General features: G+C 45.2%; 1 protein-coding gene across 1 annotated transcript; it reads left to right on the top strand.

Annotated features, from left to right (window-relative positions):
• The first annotated feature begins 202 nt into the window (after nucleotides 1–202).
• Nucleotides 203–703, top strand: LOC141104555 (histone H3). The gene has a single exon (XM_073594161.1). It carries the CDS (start codon nucleotides 237–239, stop codon nucleotides 645–647), a length of 411 nt encoding a protein of 136 aa, XP_073450262.1. The 5' UTR covers nucleotides 203–236; the 3' UTR covers nucleotides 648–703.
• The last annotated feature ends 24352 nt before the right edge of the window (nucleotides 704–25055 follow it).

A 25055-nucleotide genomic window follows, 5' to 3' on the forward strand; every position in this document is an offset into this window, starting at 1 on the left:
TGATGTGGAGGAACTCCCCTCCCCCACCCCACACAAAGAAGGTAACTCTACTAACACAGATAACGGGCAGATCTTGGCGGGCATTTTAAAAAAGGCGCTTTTTTAAAAGTAAACCAATCATGAAAAGGGGTGTGAGTTAGTTGTCCAATCAGAAGGCAGTGATGTTTATAAATAGACGCCGCACAGCCCGTGTTCTCACACTTGTTTCTTCTGGAGATTGGAAGCATCGATCAGCCATGGCAAGAACCAAGCAGACCGCTCGTAAGTCCACCGGAGGGAAAGCTCCCCGCAAGCAGCTGGCCACCAAAGCCGCCCGCAAGAGCGCCCCGGCCACCGGCGGAGTCAAGAAGCCTCACCGCTACAGGCCCGGCACCGTGGCTCTCCGAGAGATCCGCCGCTACCAGAAATCCACCGAGCTGCTCATCCGCAAGCTGCCCTTCCAGCGCCTCGTCCGAGAGATCGCCCAGGACTTCAAGACCGACCTGCGCTTCCAGAGCTCCGCCGTCATGGCTCTGCAGGAAGCCTCCGAGGCTTATCTCGTAGGACTCTTCGAGGACACCAACCTCTGCGCCATCCATGCCAAGAGGGTCACCATCATGCCCAAAGACATCCAGCTGGCACGCCGCATCCGCGGAGAGAGGGCCTAATACACCCCCCGACCAACATCCTCATCACCCCCCACACACAATACAAAGGCTCTTCTCAGAGCCACCACATCCTCCTCACAAAGAGCTCCATACTATCTCATCACCACTACATCATACAAATACTCCTCACCACATCTCTACACCCCCCATCACACCGCACTCACATCTCTAACATTTCTAAGATGATTACAAAGTAACAATTCACACTTCTCTAGGAAGGAGATCTTTTCTCGTGCCGATCTCTTCTCACCACAATACAATATATAGGAGAGGAGAACAAGACACCTTCCTAGAAAGATTCTCTTCATATCTCTAGACTTCCCTCATCATTACCAGGAGATCGGGAAAGAAAACCTGTTCAAGAGAAATACAAAGTCATCTCCTCCCCTCCTGTACACAGATCCCGGGATCACCTCTTTCTCAGCTCCGGTGTAGAAATCCTACAACTGACTAGTAAGAAATCTCACACTCACTATTCATTCTTCTGTATGAAGACGAGATTTCCTCTCCCCGATCTATCACAGGAATCTCTCCTCTGCTATTCTACAACTTTCTCCAATCTTCCCCTCACACACACACCGATCACATTGTTACATCTTACACTCTCCCCTATTTCTTCTCATTATCTACAGAAGACAATTCTTGGCACCCTGGAGAGAGTTGTACATTTCTCATTCCAAGCCTCAAATTATTTTATATGTCAGCCAATCAGCAGATAGTGATCTGTACGGTGAGTGTGTGCGGAACACCTTCCACTATCTGTCGTGACAATATGGTGAAAATATGGAATTCTATTCTATGACAGTGAAGAGTCCATTCTCCTCATAACACAATGTTCTTGTTGCTGATCATTCTAACATGTACGATATTTATCTGTTTTCAAAAACTCGTTGAGAATCATGACGGAGACTGAGATCGCCCCAGCCGCCGCTCCTCCAGCGGAGCCCGCCGCCAAGAAGAAGGCGACTAAGAAGACGGCAGCCGGAGGAGCCAAGAAAGGCAGCAAGAAGCCGTCCAGTCCCAGCGTGTCCGACTTCACCCCACACACATCTGTCATGTGCAGATAGGAGACCTGGAGGTCCCCGACAATTCCCGCACAGTCTGTGGGATCTCCCGGGGGAGGGGGACATTCACACTTCCTCTTTCTAGATGATCTTCAATATTTCATGTGATCGGTATGAGGGAAATCATTGTACTGATCGGACATGTTAGAATGATCAGCAACAAGAACATTGTGTTATGAGGAGAATGGACTCTTCACTGTCATAGAATAGAATTCCATATTTTCACCCACAAATAATATGAAGAGGATTAGCAGCCCCGATGTCATTTTGGATTAAAATTTGATCTCCCGGCCCCGCTTTTAGAAAGCTCCCTGTATGATAATATAAACAATCTTATTGGCTGACACAGGAACGACAAGAGGCTGTGATTGGCTGATCGGAATATTTTCAAATTGCTCGCTGAAATCTCATCGCTGTGCAGTTTGCAGATGATGGAGTTCTGCACTCACCGTACAGATCACTATCTGCTGATTGGCTGACATATAAAATAATTTGACGCTTGGAATGAGAAATGTACAACTCTCTCCAGGGTGCCAATAATTGTCTTCTGTAGATAATGAATGAGAAGAAATAAAGAGTGTAAGATGTGCTGATGGGAAGGTGTAACAATGTGATCGGTGTGTGTGTGAGGGGAAGATTGGAGAAAGTTGTAGAATAGCAGAGGAGAGATTCCTGTGATAGATCGGGGAGAGGAAATCTCGTCTTCATACAGAAGAATGAATAGTGAGTGTGAGATTTCTTACTAGTCAGTTGTAGGATTTCTACACCGGAGCTGAGAAAGAGGTGATCCCGGGATCTGTGTACAGGAGGGGAGGAGATGACTTTGTATTTCTCTTGAACAGGTTTTCTTTCCCGATCTCCTGGTAATGATGAGGGAAGTCTAGAGATATGAAGAGAATCTTTCTAGGAAGGTGTCTTGTTCTCCTCTCCTATATATTGTATTGTGGTGGGAAGAGATCGGCACGAGAAAAGATCTCCTTCCTAGAGAAGTGTGAATTGTTACTTTGTAATCATCTTAGAAATGTTAGAGATGTGAGTGCGGTGTGATGGGGGGTGTAGAGATGTGGTGAGGAGTATTTGTATGATGTAGTGGTGATGAGATAGTATGGAGCTCTTTGTGAGGAGGATGTGGTGGCTCCGAGAAGAGCCTTTGTGTTGTGTGTGGGGGGTGATGAGGATGGCAGTGGGGGGGTATTATGCCCTCCCTCCGGTGGACTTAGGAGCGGTCTGCTTGGTTCTTGGCATACAGCGATAACCCTGGTTAAGCGTTTCTCTGCCTCTATGTCTTGTGCCGGGCCTCTACTCTCTTCTCTGGTTCTCTCGGGCCTCCAGAGCTATCTTCTGCTCTTTTGCTAGCTCTTGCCCGGTCTTCTTCCCTTGATATTCTCCCGGGCCTCCAGAGCTATCTTCTGCTCTTTTGCTAGCTCTTGCCCGGTCTTCTTCCCTCTTCTCTGGTTCTTTTCCCAGGCCTGCAGAGCTATCTTCTGCTAGCTCTTGCTCGTTCTTCTCCACTCTCTGGTTCTTCTCCCTCTGTCCGGAGTCTTGTGCCGGGCCTCTAGAGCTATCTTCTGCTCTTTTGCAGGCTCTTTTGCTAACTCTTGCCCGGTCTTCTTCCGATGTTGACACGACGCTCTCCCCCTCTGTAATGCAGCGTGCGAGCTGCGCAACGACTTATATAAGCATGGGGCGGAGTCACTGGGTGATGTCATCTGACCCCGCCCACCGCCCCATCATGCCCCGAGGGGCGACATCATTAGGGGGCGGGGTCACTGGATGACATCACCCGACGACTCCGCCCCATGCCTATGGGGGCCCCGCCCCATGCACACAGTTTTACAGCGGGAGAGAGCGTCCTGGCAACATGAGAAGGAGAGAAGAAGAGAAGGAGACAGGGAAGACCAGGCAAGAGCTAGCAAAACAGCAGAAGACGACCTAATAGCAGGAGGAGAGCGCAGAGAAGAAGGAAGAGACCACCAGAGCTGCCCAATACATTATTTTAAAACCCTGTGTAGTGTGTTTTATTTTTGACGCTTTTTATTCCAGGTGAATGGGTAGGGGTATGATGTACCCCATACTCATTCACGTGGCGCGGGGGGCAGGATCTGGCGGCCTTCACTTGTATGCCTTTACTACATGTTCCAATAATATGCCTTCATTACATGTCATACAATTTCCTTTCATGTACTGACAGTACTGTATGCCTTCACTATTGTTCTATATAACATACTACATGTCCTGACAATATGCCTGGATAGGAGGGAAGCAGCAGGCGTATGAACACGTTTCTTACACACTTCTGTACACAAAATATGAGGCTTGAATTCTCCTCCTTTGCACTCAGAAGGTGTGCACTGCATGCTAGAGGAGGTCAAAGGCCCACACATGGTACTGGATTACATCTCTTCTTTCAGCTCCTCAATGAAAAAAATATTTGGAAGGGAGGGAAAATCCAAAGCACCACATCCCAGAAAATATATTTGAAAAAAGACGGGGCATTGAGGCCTTAAGGTAGCCCCAGGGACTTTAAACGGTGCTCAAATCAATATAGTAGAGAACATAAAAAATTCATTTTTTATTTAACAATCTTTAAAAAAAACAGACATTGGTCAAAGACCACATACAGAACAGTATATTCATTGATACAGAGATTAATACCACTTTCTCAACATGTTTCGCTTTCCTAAGCTTCTTCAGGAGATATATTTTGATATTATGGTCAACTATGAAAATAAAGAAAATATGTATGTAAACAAATGTCTGCTTATAAGTTACAGTCATAATATATATTGATACATATTGGTTTGATCATAGGGAAAAAAATATGAAGAATACAAAAATTGATAAAACGTATATATATATCATACATCAAAGGAATATATAACACATGTGTATCAAAAATAATAATAATAAAAAAATAAAAAAAACCACACTGACCACCAAGTCACAATTTACTTTTTCAGTCTTACCTTTAGAGAAAGAATTTTTAAACAATTTTAAGAATTTCTAACAATCAAGGACTTACACTGGCTCATAAACCGCAACAGAGACCAGGTATGATAAAAGTACAATGGCTCATAGACAACAACAGAGGCCAGGGTACAAAAACAGATAAAAATCTCTAAAAAAGCGCTTATTCTATCATGGCATAACAGGCATATCAGACCCTGATATGCCTGTTATGCCTGGTCTCTGTTGCGGTTTATGAGCCAGTGTAAGTCCTTGATTGTTAAAACTTTGATTAAAGTTTTTTTGGAAGCAGTTTTTACGCTCTGTGGAATCTCCTCTCTGATTTTTATATCTGAGGATTTGTGTGATCATTTGAGCATTGGAGTTCGTGAGGCTGTGTTGCTGGGGATCTTCACCTTCCAGCGTCCCTACTAACGGATGCAGCAGCACCACAACCATCACCATTCGTTTAATCTTAAGCTCATTCTGACTCTAAAGCCGCTGGCTGGCGAGTCCATCACCTTTGGTAAGAGTATTTTTTACACATCTATACCCACAGTTACCATTTAATTACATGGGAACCATCCTGGTCATCTGAAGGAAGTCCTAGAGGCCTAACTTCCCAGTGTACCTTCATAGGACTAACATTTGAACCCACACCTGATTTCATTTGAGTTTGTGCATGGACTGTATTTATATACATTTGCATTTATAACAAGACAATTTCTTTTTGTATAAATATATGCTTTTTAAAACATATACGCATCTGTATAGTACCTGTTTTGAGCAGGCCCACACGTTTGCTTAATTGTCCACTAACACAACAGGTGTTGATTCACAACTTTGTGGTCACATACACTTGATCCAATTTAAGTTTATGTTTTTCTTTTTTTTTTTTTTTTTTTTTTTTTCCCTTTTTCCTTTTTTTTTTCACAGTTGATTAATACATTCACCAAACTCTATACTTATGTCCCCTTGAGGGCAATATAATTAATTCTCCATTTGGTAGTTTTCTATCGGATTTTATTCACAATATTTCGCATATGGGAATATAAGGGTAATGACCTTGTTATTCTGGTCCTCTTTCACTTATTCTTTAGATATGAGATTTGATAAAAACTCATTTCATTAAATACCTCACTGGGCTAGTTTAGGCCCTCAGATTGATATTCTGGTGGGTCCTGCCCAATTAGGAACAAGTTTATTTTAGCGCCACACTTTATGTATCAATATATATTATGACTGTAACTTATAAGCAGACATTTGTTTACATACATATATTCTTTATTTTCATAGTTGACCATAATATCACAATATATCTCCTGAAGAAGCTTAGGAAAGCGAAACATGTTGAGAAAGTGGTATTAATCTCTATATCAATGAATATACTGTTCTGTATGTGGTCTTTGGCCAATGTCTGTTTTTTTTAAAGATTGTTAAATAAAAAATGAATTTTTTATGTTCTCTACTTTATTGATTTGAGCACCGTTTAAAGTCCCTGGGGCCACCTTAAGGCCTCAATGCCCCATCTTTTTTCAGCTCCTCAATGTTTCATCCATTCTGGATTCATTTCAGGATTGTGGGGATTACCCTGCCAGCAGCTTCTATGGGGGGGGGGGGGGGGGGGGCATTGCGGAAGCTGTCCACCTCATTTCGTTAACATTCATGTTTCTTTAAAGCCCATCTGACAATAAACCAAAACATTCTCACTTGCAGTGGAGCTCTGTGCCCACACTACAAGGGTTAACTGCTAATTCAGGCTAGGGGAGAGTAAAAAAACTTTTGCTTACCTCATTCTCCATTCCCCCAACAACCCATCTCCTAGCAATCCTCTTTCAGCCCCACAGACTCTGTCAGTCTGCAAATCATTCAACACTCCATCCCAGGTGTGTCGTATGTCTTTGTTCCCCACCACACAATGTGACTCCTTCCTCCAATTGTTATGTCACTGCTGAGTCCTCTATTGAAAGAGCAGTTGGTGGATGAAACCACAGCAATGCAGCAGGGGAGACAGGCATCCAACCATCCTGCAAGTGTTAAATACTGAAGATTCTTGCATAGGCTGCAGAGCTGGAATGAAGAGAAAGTAAAAGCCACAGGCCATTAGAGAGCAAAGTATAATTCCTCTTTATGTCCACTATATGCTGCATCTTTCTTGTCTTTTACCACTTTAGCTCCAGAAGGTTTACCCCTCCTTAATGACAGGCCATTTTTTTGCAAAACGGCTCTGCGTTGCTTTAACTGACAATTGCGCGGTCATGCGACACTGTACCCAAATAAAATTGATGTCCTTTTTTTTCCCCCACAAATAGAGCTTTCTTTTGGTGCTTAGCAGAAACACAAGATCTGTGTCCTTCATACTAGCAGAACGGCGATCTGCCTTCTTTACATAGGCAGACCGCCGTTCTGCCTCTCTCGGACAGATCACTGGGTTTCCTGCAGCCATCGGGTCTGCAGGACCCTCTGATTGGCTCCTGCTGTGCCCAATCACAGCGGGAGCGGGGCTCTGCCGGCACACACCCCAGAGCCGAAGAAAAAAAATCACGTACAAGTATGTGATTTTGCGCTTAAGGGCCGCCCTGATGCAGTATATGTACATGGAGCGGTCCTTCAGCGGTTTGAACCTGTGCTTTAAATCAACAAGTGTTTGCATAGCCAAACCTAATGTCACCAACTAGGGATGAGCTTCGAGTTCGAGTCTAACATCGGCTGTTCGCAAGTTCGCCGAACAGCGAACAATTTGGGGTGTTCGCGGCAAATTCGAATGCCGCGGAACACCCTTTAAAAGTCTATGGGAGAAATCAAAAGTGCTAATTTTAAAGGCTTATATGCATGGTATTGTCATAAAAAGTGTTTGGGGACCTGGGTCCTGCCCCAGGGGACATGGATCATTGCAAAAAAAAGTTTTAAAAACGGGCGTTTTTTCAGGAGCAGTGATTTTAATAATGCTTAAAGTGAAACAATAAAAGTGTAATATCCCTTTAAATTTCATACCTGGGGGTTGTCTATAGTATGCCTGTAAAGGGGCGCATGTTTCCCGTGTTTAAAACAGTCTGACAGTAAAATGACATTTCAAAGGAAAAAAGTAATTTAAACTACTCGCGGCTATTAATGAATTGCCGGTCCGACAATACACATAAAAGTTAATTGATAAAAACGGTATGGGAATTCCCCACAGGGGAACCCCGAACCAAAATTAAAAAAAAAAAATGACATGGGGGTCCCCCTAAATTCCATACCAGGCCCTTCAGGTCTGGTATGGATATTAAGGGGAACCCCGGCCAAAATAAAAAAAAAATGGCGTGGGGACCCCCTCAAAATCTATACCAGACCCTGCAGGTCTGGTATGGATTTTAAAGAGAGCCCCGCGCCAAAATTTAAAAAAAAACGGCGTGGGGTCCCCCCAAAAATCCATACCAGGCCCCAACCTGGCAGGCCGCAGGAAAAGAGGGGGGGACAAGAGAGCGCCCCCCCTCCTGAACCGTACCAGACCACATGCCCTCAACATTGGGAGGGTGATTTGGGGTAGCCCCCCAAAACACCTTGTCCCCATGTTGATGAGGACAAGGGCCTCATCCCCACAACCCTGGCCGGTGGTTGTGGGGGTCTGCAGGCGGGGGGGCTTATCGGAATCTGGAAGCCCCCTTTAACAAGGGGACCCCCAGATCCCGGCCCTCCCCCCTGTGTGAAATGGTAAGAGGGTACTTGTACCCCTACCATTTCACTAAAAAAAGTGTCAAAAATGTTAAAAATGACAAGAGACAGTTTTTGACAATTCCTTTATTTAAATGCTTCTTCTTTCTTCTATCTTCTTTCTTCTATCTTCCTTCGGTTTCTTCCTCCATCTTCTTCTTCTTCTGGTTCTTCCTCCGGTGTTCTCGTCCGGCATCTTCCTCCGCGGCATCTTCTTCCCTTCTTCTCCGGGCCGCTCCGCATCCATGATGGCATGGAGGGAGGCTCCCACTGTGTGACGCTTCTCTCTTCATCTTGTTCTCTTCATCTTCTTGTCTTCATCTTCTTGTCTTCATCTTCTTTTCGGGCCACTCCACATCCATGATGGCATGGAGGGAGGCTCCTGCTGTGTGACGCTTCTCCACTTCTGACGGTTCTTAAATAACGGGGGGCGGGGCCACCCGGTGACCCCGCCCCCTCTGACACACGGGGACTTGACGGGACTTCCCTGTGGCATTCCCCATGACGCCATAGGGAAGTCCCGTCAAGTCACCGTGCGTCAGAGGGGGGTGGGGTCACTGGGTGGCCCCGCCCCTCGTTATTTAAGAACCGTCAGAAGAGGAGAAGCATCACACAGCGGGAGCCTCCCTCCATGCCATCATGGATGCGGAGCGCCCGAAAAGAAGATGAAGAGAAGAGCGGGAGCCTCCCTCCATGCCATCATGGATGCGGAGCGGCTCAAGGGAAGAAGACGCCAACGACCCGGAGGAAGATGCCAGATAAGAACACCGGAGGAAGAACCAGAAGAACCAGAAGAAGAAGAAGATGGAGGAAGAAACCGAAGGAAGATAGAAGAAAGAAGAAGCATTTAAATAAAGGAATTGTCAAAAACTGTCTCTTGTCATTTTTAACATTTTTGACAGTTTTTTAGTGAAATGGTAGGGATACCCTTACCATTTCACACAGGGGGAGGGCCGGGATCTGGGGGTCCCCTTGTTAAAGGGGGCTTCCGGATTCCGATAAGCCCCCTGCCCACAGACCCCCACAACCACCAGCCAGGGTGTGGGGATGAGGCCCTTGTCTTCATCAACATGGGGGCAAGGTATTTTGGGGGGCTACCCCAAAGCACCCTCCCAATGTTGAGGGCATGTGGCCTGGTACGGTTGGGGGGGGGGCGCTCTCTCGTCCCCCCCTCTTTTCCTGTGGCCTGCAAGGTTGCGTGCTCGGATAAGGGTCTGGTATGGATTTTTAGGGTGACCCTATGCCATTTTTTTTAATTTGGCGCGTGGTTCCCCTTTATATCCATACCAGACCTGAAGGGCCTGGTATGGAATTTAGGGGGACCCCCCACGTCATTTTTTTTTTTAAATTTTGGTTCAGGGTTCCCCTGTGGGGAATTCCCATGCCGTTTTTATCAATGAACTTTTATGTGTATTGTCGGACCGGCAATTCATTAATAGCCGCGGGTAGTTTTAAATGACTTTTTTTCCTTTGAAATATCATTTTGCTGTCAGACTGTTCTAAACACAGGAAACATGCGCCCCTTTACAGGCACACTATAGACACCCCCCAGGTACGAAATTTAAAGGGATATTACACTTTTATTGTTTCACTTTAAGCATTAATAAAATCACTACTCCCAAAAAAATAGTCATTTTTAAAACTTTTTTTTTGCATTGATCCATCTCTCCTGGGGCAGGACCCAGGTCCCCAAACACTTTTTATGACAATAACTTGCATATAAGCCTTTGAAATTAGCACTTTTGATTATTCATGTTCATGTCCCATAGACTTTAACGGTGTTCGCACGTTCGAACAAATTTTTTGCCTGTTCGCAGGTTCTGGTGCGAACCGAACAGGGGGGTGTTCGGCTCATCCTATCACCAAAATTAGACATTAGAATTCCAAAATCCTAGCGTTTTCACCAAAACAGGAAGTGAGAGGTCTTCCTGATTGGACCCAGTAAAAAAATCTAAAAACAAAAAAAAAAATGTAGCCTCATTTACACTTTAGCCACCTGCCCGCGGCTCAAAGTAAATATACTGCGAGCGGATGGCAGGTACAGACATTATCACATACATGTACGTATTTGGCCTTCTTCCGGGTTTGCAACCTCCTAAAACTTGAGGTCTCCGCTCTGGTAAATCCATCTGGTGTTTCCTGCGATGAGTGCTGGTTGGGCAGGGGCCAATCTAATTCCTCACCTCCATAATTAAGCCCCGTGGGTGGGGTTATACATCTTGGGGGCGTGGCTTTGGATGAAGCTGGCTCAGGCTGCTTTCACATGTTCTCTAAAGGCTTTGCTAGCTGTGCAGTGTTTGGGACCTTTCTCTATGCATATCCATAAAAAATTGCTACACCCACCATTTTATTCTCTAGGGCCTCTGCTTAACCAGTTGCTTAACCAGTTGCAGACCACCCACATAGGTATACTGCGTCAGGGCGGCCGCTCTGCGCCAAATCATGTACCTAGTGCGTGATCTGGAATTTCCAGGTCTGGGGCGCTCACGCGCACCACTGGTGGCCCAGTGTGTGATCACAGCGGGAGCCCAGCGGTGGGTACCGCTGGCATCCGTCGATTGTTTAGTACACAGGCAGAACGGCGATTTACCTACGTAAACAAGGCAGATTGCTGTTCTGTCAGTAAGGAAGGCATTGATCCTGTGTTCTGTGTTCCCAGCTTTGCAGAATCTGTGCCTTCCCTTAGTAAAAGCACCTCCCCCACAGTACACAAGCACTGGCTAGGCACACAGTTAACCCTTTGATGGCCAGGTCTTTCTAGTTTTAAGTATGATTTTTATGATTATTATGATATTGATATTGATCCAAGATTTGATTGATTTTTAATTGATTTTTAATCAATTTTTATACCATTTTTATGCAGTTGATATTTTATCAATTAATGTGTTTAATATGCCTGTTCTGCACATGTTTCCTTTACATGTATGTACACACGGTCCACGTGTTCTTAATATATGGGTTCGCGTAGCCCCAGCATTTATATTGTGCGGAACCGGTCAGACTCCTTCAGCTGTAACGGCATGTGCAATATGTGATTTTAGTAGGTGTAAAAAAAGTGTAGCGATATTATACCATACATAAATATTAAATTTGACCATGAAAGGTAAAAAAGTACTAAACGAGTACCCTACTATGCAAAGGGATACACATAAAGGTGCATAAAGGGTCTACCTTAGTGAAAAAAGTGACTCATGCTGAATAAGTGATTCATGCTAAATAAACAACATGATATGAAAAAATCAATAAATGACCTACTATAAACGTGAGTAGAGTCAATAAAAAGTGACTAAATACATAAATAAAACAATTATACCACAATAAATAACAATTATGATGTGAATATGAAGAACAAAGCTAGCAAGTATGTTTTTAGATTTGGCAAGTACATATAAATTTGACAAGTCCGAGGATGATCCAAAACACACTTAGGCAGATATTCGCATGGCGTTGATACTCCAAAGAAACTGTGATAACAAATGGGCCACCACCTGTGAACAAAAGGAGGCTTGCCAGATGTTTATGACCTGGAGAGGCTTATGCCCCCCAAGTCATACAGGTTTGTGAGTCAACTGACTTGATGGATACACCGGGCTAAACTGGCACGACAGGTCTTGGATCAAACCACCAACTTGGCACAGATGTTTTCAAACATCAAATTGGAGATAGTATTCCGATAGGACAAAAGGCTCGGTGTTCAAAAACCATGCAGAGATAGATAAAAAATGTCCATAGCATGATACCGTTTAAATAGGGTTTATTAAAGGAAAAAAAAAGTGTAAACTCACATGTTAGAGGATCATCAAATAGGCTTAATAAATACAGGAACAAGAGCAGTATATATGTGTGGGTCCACCCGACGCGTTTCAACTAAAAAGCTGTCATCTGGGGTGCAGACCCCACAAACACTACCGCTTATAAATCCCTAATGACCCCACATGAAAAATGCATAATACTGGAAGTAAACATTATTTGTGTCACTTCCGGTTGTTAGACCAGAAGTGTCAATCAAAATTAGGTGTCTTAAACCTTGTAAATCTAATAGGAATAGTTGTAGTCCATAAATACATATATATATGTGTGTGGGAAGCAATAGGCCACACATAAGCTCCCCAACGTAAACAGAAAAAGGGATTAGAAATTATAAAAGCAGGGATTAAAAATTATAAAAACGGATCCAAGCCTCGTTATGAGGCTCAATCGTGACGTCACTGCATCAGATCTCCGTAACGTTGTAACCAGGAGATGAAACCACGTCTCGCTTTAGAATTAGTCAGATGACGCGGCCGTTTGCGACGTTGTTTCGTCATGAACGTCGTGGCGTAAGATCCGAGAACTGGACCAAGCCTCAACATGGGTAGCAACACATGACGGGACTATTCCAGGTCAGATGACGCGGCCACTCGGGACGCAGCCACATCACAAACGTCACGGTACCCACATCCAAATGCTGAATCAGGCCTCGAACTGAGTAGCATCCCATGACAAGATCATTCAGCCAGTTTAAAGATGGGCACAAAAAACAATAAAAATATCCTATTCAGATATCATCACATGCCCCACTTTATGGTGAAAACACATAGGCAGGGCTCTAAACAGTAAAAATCTGTTTATGGATGATACCGAAAAAAATCCACTAGATGGCACTACCAAAAGACATAGAAAATAAAAATTATAAAATATAAACAAGGTAGTGAATTATTTCATATGGGGTCATCAGTTACATACAAAAATAATATGAATAGTATAAATTTAATATTAATGAAAATATCTAAATCTCCATAAAAATACATATTTAAAAATATATTTTCTCCATAAAGTAGAAAATATAAAAATAGCCATATGCAGTCAAATTAAGGTAAATCCAATACAAAGTGAATATTAAAAAATAAAATATAATATAAAATAAAATGAATATAATGGAAAAGTCTTTCCTTTAGGATTGGTTGATAAACGAATTAATGTCCCACTCCACATTCATTCCTTGTGGATAGTGGGTCTGTAATTCGTATATCCAGAAAGTTTCTAGTCTAGAAACTCCTCTTTTATTGGCTCCTCCCCTCCATGGGGCAATGTATCGATCTATAATCAAGAATTGAGTACCAGTAGGATCTCGATCATGATGCTGTCTATAGTGTCAAGTAGCATCCAGGGCCATCTTTAAGGCAGGGCAAAAGAGGCATCTGCCCTGGGCTCCATCATTGTTGTGGGGCCCAAAGCAGCTGCCTCATACTTGCCAACTATCCCAGTTCAAATTCCCTTGTCCCTTGAAGTTTTAGTCCTGTACTGTCTTATCTCAGTTTGAAGTTCTGTTACTAATGCTGTCCAGCTCTGCCTACTACCATGTACAGATGACTCACTTGCAGACCCTGTTTTTACATGTAAATAACCTGCATTGATATGTAAATAGTGGCAGCATTACTATGTAAATAGCAGCGGACCGGCATTGCTATGTAAATAGAGGTGGCATTCATATGTGTATCATGCCCCCCTGAGGTCATATCCACCATCACTTCTGCTGAATGCTGCCCACTTGGGAAGTAAAGGGGCATGCTTGATAGTCCTACCTACAACTTTGGTCATTCAGCCTAACATCAGCCTGTTCTGCAAAGGTAAGCAAATTGGAGGTGGAACCCTTTTCAAAATAACAGGGGGCCACAGCACCGTGTGGTGGATGTGAATACGTACATCTCAGCAGATGCGTGAGGATGTCATTAACAAGGGTAGCGCGTTTCTGTGGTGTCAGGAAAGGGATTTTGCATGCATTCCCAACACACACACATGTGACCGCAGGCTAAATGTCTCAGTTACATTGGTGGTCAGTGTAGCAACCAATTTGTGAGTGGTAAGGAAGTCCAGTAACTTCTAGCAACCAATCAGTGAGCAGTATTGATGTACAGTAATCTCTAGCAACCAATCAACAAGCATAAGTCATGTGCTGTAACCTCTAGCAAATAATAAGTGAGCCATCATGTGTTCTGTAACCTCTAGCAGACAGTCAGTGAGTGTTAATGATACACTGTAACCTCTGGCAACCAATCACAATTGTTGCCTGATCTGATTCAGTAAACTGATTTGAGTCTAGCTGCTATTTATTGTAGACTCAGAGCAGGTGGAGAGCGAAATTGCATTGGGGGCGGCCCAAGAAAAAATGTTTGCCCAGGGTCCAGTCAATATTAAAGACGGCCCTGGTTACATTTATTGATTCCACACTGCTGGGCGTCCTGCCCACGCTCCTTGCGCCGCGTGACTGGGTCACATGACGCGATTGCTGTCTCGTTCAGCATTCTGGGCACTGTAGGCTGTTTGACGTTGGTCTTTGAACATGCGCGATGGCCGTCCATCGTCCGCTCCCGATCGGTGATGTCCCACGCCGACCGGGTGGGGGGGTATAAAGGCCGGCATCTCCAGCTCTCTAACCGTTGGACTCTGGGGCGCTGCCACGCTTTTTGTTCACATACAAGGTTAGTGTCATCTATAGGGCATGCTCTTGGATTCTTCAGCTCTTGTTATTTCGGATCTCTTTTCATTATGTTACCCGGTCTTTTCCTTTTTTCTTTCCTAGTTGTTTCTGCTTAAGGCCGATTTTGCCTTTACGCTCTGTGTAGTGTTTGGGAGTCTGCCTGACAGTCTACAGTGAGCAATCAATTCCAGTACTTTATCTGATTTGGAAGCTTAGGCATGCATCCTTTTGTCCTGGGTAAGTGTAAATGATGGTCTACTTTTGGAGATCATTTTGTGATTTTATTCGATTTATATCCAATGATCACTTCTTTCATAGTAGCAATTCCCTTTTTGTTTTCTGATACCACAGCTTCAATCTAAGTGTTTCCTATTGCACAATCTGATTTTTATTGGTTTCTCCAGCGCCCTAGTATTGGACTTCAGTTTTTCAACTATCATTGGTAGGTATTGAGGTTATGTTAGCCCTATACATGGGATGTGTTTGGTTCCCATGTTGATTTAAATGTTTTTTTCAATCCTCTTCTATCCTAATATGCACCTTTTTGCCCCCTGCAGCCACAATGTGGTGGAACTGGGCTGCTGCCTCTGGGCGGTCTCTGTCCTGACCCGGCCGACTGGTGAGATCGGTGTAGGTAGGGGAGCATTGTCATTTGGGGTTGCGGGGTGGTTCTTTTTCACGGGGGGGGGGGGGGGGGGGAGACTCCTCATGCCATGCCGCTTCTCCATTATCGCACATCATATTTAAATCATGTTGCTATGTACTATCTATGTTTAATTCTTTGCATTTTTCAATTTCCTCTTAGAGCTACATTTATTATATTGGTCACGTCTTATTTCCCTGAAGAAGCCAATTGTTTGGTGAAACATGTAGGGAAGAATTGACGCACAACGTTAGCAGGCCAAGACCATTCTGGCTAGTAGTAATTATAATGTGCTCTCCTTTTCTTATTTGATTTTAATGAATTTTTTGTATGTTTTGTATGTCTACAATATTGATGTAATAAAATACTTTATAATTAATGATTTCTTGAGTCGTCTGGCACCATGATAATCCCCATTCCCTTTGTTCCTTTTTTCTAATAATCATTGGGATGAGGTGCCATATCTAACTAGGACATATCAGCCACACCCCCCTTCCATTACCATATGATATTATATGGAATGATAATATGTGTATTATGATGTGTACTGAGGGACCCATCCCCCCTCTCACCACCACACATCCACATTCAGCAGGCCTTTCCTAGTGCCTCTGTGTAGAGGTGATCAGAGAAGGTGATGTAGTGTGTTTCCAGCACTATAGGGGGCAGTGTGGGGATTTCTACCATAGAACATCACTGACTATCAGAGTCTCCTCTACACCCCAATCCTACACCTGGGGGGGCAGTAAATGAAGGCCCCCCTCCCCCACATGGAGATCATCCGGGGCCCCCCTCCCCCACATGGAGATCATCCAGGGCCCCCCTCCCCCACATGGAGATCATCCGGGACCCCCCTCCCCCACATGCAGCTCATCCGGGACCCCCCTCCCCCACATGCAGCTTATCCGGGACCCCCCCTCCCCCACATGGAGCTCATCCTGGACCCCCCTCCCCCACATGGAGCTCATCCGGGACCCCCCTCCCCCACATGGAGCTCATCCGGGACCCCCCCTCCCCCACATGGAGCTCATCCAGGACCCCCCCTCCCCCACATGGAGCTCATCCAGGATCCCCCCTCCCCCACATGGAGCTCATCCTGGACCCCCCCTCCCCCACATGGAGCTCATCTGGGACCCCCCCTCCCCCACATGGAGCTCATCCAGGACCCCCCTCCCCCACATGGAGCTCATCCGGGACTAGGGTTACCACCTTTTCTTCAAGTCAAACCCGAACACTTTAGCGGTGCAGAACAATTTTTTTTTTTTAAATATATAAACTATACATATATTTTGCAATTAAATAACATTTCTAATCAAATGAAGTTAGGCACAAGAGTCCCCCTTTACATCAGAGTCCACAGAGTTCCTCTTTTACATCAGAGTTCCCTTACACTGTAACCCTGATCTAAGGGGGAACACTGAGAACTCTGATGTACGGAGAGGACTCTGATGTAAGGGGAAACACTGTGGTCTCTGGTGTAAAGGGGAACTCTGATGTAAGGGGTGCTCTGAGAACTCTGATTTACCTTTAGTGTACTTACCCAGAGGCAGGAGAGAGAAGGGGGGGGACTTCAGTCACAGACAGGGATGGATGGTGAGCTCACTCACCCCTTGGCAGTCAGCACCTCTCATCCAGATGTATCTGAGGCTGCTGGACTTCAAATTTCCGGCCCCAACTTTCCTTTTCTGAGGCACAGCGCCGGGGACTGGAGTGTGGGCAGACACAGAGGGGTGGGGGGAAGAGGAACAGATTGAGCCCTCTCTCCTCTCCTGTCTGTATGTGGGGGAGGGGAATTGTTAGTGTTGGCTTTGGGCAGTGTGAAAGAGAGTGTAACAGACATTCTCAGATTAGACAACTGCAGCCAACAACCCTGCTGGGAACCATAGTGTGGTCTGAATAATGTGTCTGGGTTTCAGGCGGTCTGAAACCTGGATGCATGATTCCAAACCCGAACTGTCCGGGTGAATCCCGGACAGGTGGCAACCCTATCCGGGACCCCCCTCCCCCACAAGGGAACTCATCCGGGACCCCCCTCCCCCACATGGAACTCATCCGGGACCCCCCTCCCCCACATGGAACTCATCCGGGACCCCCCTCCCCCACATGGAACTCATCCGGGACCCCCCTCCCCCACATGGAACTCATCCGGGACCCCCCTCCCCCACATGGAGCTCATCCGGGACCCCCCTCCCCCACATGGAGCTCATCCTCATCCCCCAGGAACATGACCATTATCACCCCTTGTTGCAAGTTCATGACGGAACCCCCCATCCCCCCCAGGACAAGTAACAAGAGAACCCCCCCTCCATATCTCACTTGTCTCTCCTTCTCCCCTTAAAGCCCATCTGCAGCCCCTCTGTAATGATTAATCACTAGTATTGCCCCAGGGAGAGGAGAAACCATTTTACTTACCTGATCCTCCACCCCTCCCCCAACAGGAGGTGCCCCCATACCATCCCCCGGTGGACTGTCCTTTGGTGTCCTGACATCCAATGCAGGACTATGGACCCTGCTCTGGTCACCAATAACCTTTGTAGTGTTGGGGTGCAGATGGTGCGGGGAGGAGGATCAGGTAAGTAACTCTCCTTTTATTCTTCCTCTGGACATAAATAGACAATTAACCCTTGCAGGTTTTTTTTTTTTTTTTTATTTTGCTAGAAAATGAGTTAGAACCCCCAAACATTACATACTGGTTTAAGCAGAGGCCTTAGAGAATAAAACAGCGGGTGGTGCAATTTTTTATATCACCAGGTATTTTCATAGCAGTTTTTCAAACACAAATATTTTGGAAAAAGATCTACTTTAACCACTCGCCTACCAGGCACTTTTACCCCCTTCCTGCCCAGGCCAATTTTCAACTTTCAGCGCTGTCACACTTTGAATGACAATTGGGCGGTCATGCTACACTGAACCCTTATGAAATGTTTATTCTTTTTTTCACACACATAGAGCTTTCTTGTGGTGGTATTTAATCACCGCTGGGGTTTTAATTTTTTTTGCTAAACAGACGAAAAAAGACCGAACATTTTGAAAAAATAAAATAAAAATTGTCATAAAATTTTGCAAACGGCTAATTTTTCTCCTCCACTGAAGTGCGCTGATAAGACTGATAGGCGGGTACTGAGCAGGCAGCACAGCGCTTTTATTTGGGTACAGCATCGCACGACTGGTAACCTGTAAAGGCTTTTAACCACTTGACGTCTGGAAGATTTACCCCCCTTCATACGGCACTGCGTTACTTTAATAATTCATCCCTTTCACGACTAAGCCTATTTCTGACATTTGTTGTTTACAAGTTAAAATCCGTGTTTTTTGCTAGAAAATTACTTAGAACCCCCAAACATAATAGAATTTTTTTAGCAGAGAGCCTAGAGAATAAAATGGCGATTGTTGCAATATTTTATATCACACGGTATTTGTGCTGCGGGGTTTTAAACACAACTTAGACATATTCATGGATTTAAAAAAAACAAACAGTAAAGTTAGCCCAATTTTTTTGTATAATGTACAAGATGATGTTACACCGAGTAAATAGATACCAAACATATCACGCTTAAAAATTGCGCCCACTTGTGAAATGGCGACAAACTGCGATACCTAAAAATCTCCATAGGCGACATTTTAATTTTTTTTTTACAGTTACCAGGTTAGAGTTATAGAGGAGGTCTAGTGCTAGAAATATTGCTCTCGCTCTGACGATCGCGACGATACCTCACATGTGTGATTTGAACACTGTTGACATATGCGGGCACAACTTCTATATGCATTTTCTTTGCTGCGCGAGCTCGCGGGGACGGGGACGATTTAAAATGTTCTTTTTCTTATTTATTTTATTTATTTTTATATTATTACATTGTGTTTTAAAAAAAAAATTTGATCACTTTTATTGCTGTCACAAGAAATGTAAAACGTCCCTTGTGACAGTAATAGGTGGTGACAGGTACTCTTTATGGAGGGATCTAAAAGACCCCCGATCCCTCCTTTGCACTTCAAAGTATTCAGAACGCTGAAAACGGTGATTTTGAATACTGTATATTTTTTTTTAATCCGGCGCCATTGGCAGCCGAGTAAACCGGAAGTGACATTGTGATGTTGCTTCCGTGTTTACAGAGAGAAGACAAAGAGCCGTTTCCGGCTTCATGCCAGTCTATCTCTAGGCGACGGAAGTGACGCATCGCAGATCGAGTCTCCCGGTGGGACGGGAGGCAGCGGGAGGGGGGATGTCCCCTCCCTCTCCTCCAGGATAACAATCGAGCGGCTTTTAGCCACATCAGTTGTCATCCCTGGAAAGCTGATCGCTGGCTCTAAAAAATGGTACCAGGATGATGCCTGCAGCTGCGGGCATCATCCTGGTATAACCCCCTAAAGCCGAGGACTCATATATGTGTACGCTCGGCACAAAGGGGTTAACTGACAATTGCACACTTAAAGTAATGCAGTGCTGTATGAAGGGGGGTAAATCTTCCGGAGGACAAGTGGTTAAAAGCCTTTACATGTTACCAGTTTCGAGTTACACAGGAGGTCTGGACTCGAATCATTGCCCTCCCTCTGATGATTGTGGTGATACTTCATGTGTGTCCCACGTACCAGGGAAACTTGGACACCTGTCTCCAAAAAATGCATCAAAAATGCAACTGCGGGTGTGTTTTTGATGTGTTTTCCAATCATTTTAATAGGAAGGTGCATTTTTCTTTTTTATAAAAAGTTTTTTTGTGAAGAGTTCCACAGGTCTTCAATGCATTTTTCTTACGCTTTTAAAGTGGTTGTATACCCAAATTGGACACTTTTACCTACAAGTAAGCCTATAATAAGGCCTATAATAAGGCTTACCTGTAGGTAAAATTAATATCCCCTAATCCTGTACGGTTTAGGAGATATTCCCTTTGCATGCAGCCACTGACGTCAGTGGCGCATGCGCTCTGAATGCCCGGCTGAAGGTCGCTGCCGGACCTTGCCGGGAAGAAAACACCCGTATGCATGCGTGGGAGTGACGTCATCGCGGCTCTGGCCACTCACAGTGCCGGAGCCGCGAACCTGGGAGACACGTCGAGGGCAAGATGTCAGCTCCCTAGGCGTGGACCAGGCTCCGATACGGGGGCTTCGTTCTGAGGTAAGTATTTCATAACGATCTAGTATGCGCCATATACTAACTCATTATGCCTTTGCCTTGCAGGGTTTTTTTTTGTTTTTCCTTTTTTTTTTGTTTTTTTTTTAATGTGCGGGATTACTACCGCTTTAATAGCTGAAAAACTGCTTAGTGTGAAAGGGCCCAGAGGCCGGCCATAGACGGAGTGATTTTCTTTCCTGCAATCACGGGTTGCAGGAAAGAAAATCATTTGATTTCCCCCCATCAACACAGACAGTCCCGGGAATCCCTCCCTTGGAGCTATTGTGTTCTCGTATGGGGAGCCGTCCCTGCTGGGAGGACACAATGGGGTTGATTCACTAAAGGCAAATAGACTGTGCACTCAGTTGCTCCAGAGCTTAGTAAATGAGCAGAAGTTCTGCTGACTTCCATCATCCAATCATGTACAAGCAAACATTTTCCTTGCACCTGATTGGGTATTTCATTTCAAAGTGAACCTTTACCTCATTTATGAAGCTCTGGAGCAACTGCCCTTGCAGAGAGCAACTCCACTTTGCAAAGTGCACAATTTGTCTTTAGTTAATCAACCCCAAAGGGGTTACTAAAGACAATTAGACTGTGCACTTTGCAAAGTGCAGTTGCTCCAAAACTTAAAGTGGTTGTAAAGGTTCAGTTTTTTTTTAATAACAAACATATCATATTTACCTCCACTGTGCAGTTCATTTTGCACAGAGTGACCCCGATCCTCCTGTTCTGGGGTCCCACTGCGGCTCCCACGGCTCCTCCCTGCAATAGATAACCCCCTCTGAGAAGCTCTCTCCCGAGGGGGTTACCTTGCGGGCGCGCTCCCGTGTCATAGACGCCGAGTGTATGACTTGGCCCTGCCCCCCGGCATCCGCATCATTGGATTTGATTGACAGCAGCGGGAGCCAATGGCTGCGCTGCTATCATTCTATCCAATGAAGAGCCGAGAAGCCGTGGAGAGAGTGACGCGGGATCGTGCCCACAGAAATTCGGGGCTCAGGTAAGTAAAACGGGGAGGCTCGGGGGGGGCGGACATAAACCTTTACAACCCCTTTAATAAATGAGGTAAAGCTTTAATTTGAAAAGAATACCCAATCAGGTGCAAGGAAAAAAAACAAACAAAAATCATTTTTGCTTGCATGTGATTGGATGATGGAAGTCAGCAGAGCTTCTGCTCATTTACTAAGCTCTGGAGCAACTGCACTTGCAGAGCGCACAGTCTATTTTCCTTCAGGTTCCGACATCGCATCTGATTGGCAGGCAGTTCACACTGCACTATGCAAACTGCTGGGAGTGTCAATACAAGGTTAATGACAGCCCCAGATCTGTTCACATATTGCAGTGCAAACTGTCAATTCGTACAGGAATCGGATAGCATGCGTGTGAACACCATGCGGGACTTTGGACTGAATGCGGTACAAATTCAGCCATACAATCTGTATTGCGCAGACAATCGCATGTGATTTGCACAGCAGTGTGGTGGGAATCACATGCAATGTTGCACAGCACACCAGTGTAAATCAACCCCACTGATTATTGCTAGTGGTTATAGCTGCTAGCAACAATTACCTGTTAAAAATCTGACGGGCTTGTAGTTGATGGATTCAATCAGCCTGCCCATAGATGGATCAAATCTCAGAAGGTCCCTTTTTGAACCAGCGGAGATTCGATCCATCTATGGCTGGCTTAAGATGACACGTTCCCTTTATAGTGCACTAGGCTTCAGGAGGGATCTCTGAGTGTTCTTCTACTAAACTGGTTAATCCAATTACAGGTATGAGAGCCGGCCCCTGGGTGAGCATGCCGGATTCTGTAGTTGTGTGCTTACCGTTATAAAACAAAGGTCACTATGACTCTCCCGGGATACTAAATAGAACCGCATATCCTTTATTGGAAGCTCAGCTCTGACATTCTGGAAATACCACCAGCCAAACACCCTGTGTTCTTTATCCACTTCAATACCGGGCACTTCTACCCCCTTCCTGCCCAGGCCACTTTTCAGCTTCCAGCGCTGTCGCACTTTGAATGACAATTGCGCGGTCATGCAACAACACTGTACCCAGACTACATTTGTATGTTTTGAGACAAATAGAGCTTTTTTTTTTTTTGGTGCTATTTAATCCTCACGGTTTTATTTTTATTTTTTGCTAAACAAATGAAAAAAGACAGAAAATTCTTAAAAGAAAAAAAAAGTTTTCTTCGTTTTGGTTATAACATTTTGTAAATAAATAACTTTTTCTCCATCACTGATGAGGCAGCACTAATATGCAGCACTGATTGGCATCACTGGTGGGCCTGCAACAAAAAATAATAAATGCACATTTTTTTTACCTGCAAAAAAATGTGCATTTTATTATTTTTTGTGAAAAGGTGAACTTATCCTTTAACCACATCCTTCCCGGCCTATAGCAAAATGATGGCCAGTCGGTGGCTCTCCCGTTCTAACTGGACAACATATGATGTCCTTCAGAATGAGAATCCCTGACATGGATCGCTGATGGGGCTGCACTGATTATCAGTACAGACCCCCCTATCAGGAGAGCCACTGATCGGCTCTCCTTCTCACACCCTGTCAGTGCGAATAGAGGAATACCGATCACTGGCACTTCCTGGTTATGCTGTGATTTGACACAGCTGATCACATGGTAAAGAGCCTACGTCATAGGCTGCAATGGCTCGTTCTGAAGGACGTCATATGTTGTCCAGTCAGCCACCACCTGGCCATCATTTTGCTATAGGCCGGGCAGAATGTGGTTAAAGGATAAGTTCACCTTTTCACAAAAAATTATAAATACACATTTTTTTTTGCAGGTAAAAAAATGTGCATTTATTATTTTTTGTTGCAGGAGCCTGGAAAGCATTGCAATAATGATCAGAAGATCGCTGATGCCATGCAGGTTTCCTGCAGATCTGTCAGTGTATCGGCTTGCTTGTACCTCGTATGAGAGAAGCCAATACATTTTGACTGGAAGAATCAATGAACTACCTCAATCATAACCGTGGGGATTAACCACATCAATACCAGGCACTTTCGCCCCCTCCCTTAGTTCACTGAAAACTACAAGCCAACAGACGCAAAAGGAGCGCTGTGAATGAGTGACACGGCTGGGTGGGTGGAGCCCTGCACAGACGCATAAAAAAAAAAAAAATTGACAGCTAGCGGGTGGAGAAGATTCCCCGCTTGTCAGTGCAGAAATATGGGGGCGGCCATTGCTGACTGTCATCCTGATCCTGGTTCACTATTCAGTGAGTTGCTGAGCTGGTACAACCTTGAAGGATGGCTCTTCAGATGTCGGTGTCTGCATGCTTGTTTCAGGTTAGGGACTCATTGGATGGTAAAGCCAGGATAAGGATGACCACTGCAATGAAGAATAATTATTACTTAAGATCTTAAAGTGTATGTCCACTTTTGCAGCAAAACTGAGAGAACACCTACTTTATATTTGACACATGTCCCCAATTACATAATATAACTTACAAAAAATATTTAAAAAGTGCTGGTTCCTTCTTTTTAGATGATGTAGTCTGGACCCTACAGAAAGGTAAAATTCTAGGTAGTTCTCTTTGTTTATGAGGGGACTGCCACACCGCTGGGGTATACCTGATGTAAGGGGGACACCGCTGGGAGATACCTGATGTAAGGAGGGCACACCGCTGGGGGATATCTGATGTAAGGAGAGACTCTGCTGGGGACACCTGATGTAAGGAGAGACTCTGCTGGGGACACCTGATGTAAGGAGGGACTCTGCTGGGGGACACCTGATGTAAGGAAAGACTCTGCTGGGGGACACCTGATGTAAGGAAAGACTCTGCTGGGGGACACCTGATGTAAGGAGAGACTCTGCTGGGGACACCTGATGTAAGGAGAGACTCTGCTGGGGACACCTGATGTAAGGAGGGACTCTGCTGGGGGACACCTGATGTAAGGAGGGACTCTGCTGGGGGACACCTGATGTAAGGAGAGACTCTGCTGGGGACACCTGATGTAAGGAGAGACTCTGCTGGGGACACCTGATGTAAGGAGAGACTCTGCTGGGGACACCTGATGTAAGGAGGGACTCTGCTGGGGGACACCTGATGTAAGGAGGGACTCTGCTGGGGGACACCTGATGTAAGGAGGGACTCTGCTGGGGGACACCTGATGTAAGGAGCGACTCTGCTGGGGGACACCTGATGTAAGGAAAGACTCTGCTGGGGGACACCTGATGTAAGGAGAGACTCTGCTGGGGACACCTGATGTAAGGAGAGACTCTGCTGGGGGACACCTGATGTAAGGAGAGACTCTGCTGGGGGACACCTGATGTAAGGAGAGACTCTGCTGGGGGACACCTGATGTAAGGAGAGACTCTGCTGGGGGACACCTGATGTAAGGAGAGACTCTGCTGGGGACATCTGATATAAGGAGAGACTCTGCTGAGGGACACCTGATGTAAAGAGAGACTCTGCTGGGGGACACCTGATGTAAGGAGAGACTCTGCTGGGGGACACCTGA

The sequence above is a fragment of the Aquarana catesbeiana genome, linkage group LG08 (genome assembly GCF_042186555.1).
Source record: "Aquarana catesbeiana isolate 2022-GZ linkage group LG08, ASM4218655v1, whole genome shotgun sequence".
NCBI lineage: Eukaryota > Metazoa > Chordata > Amphibia > Anura > Ranidae > Aquarana > Aquarana catesbeiana.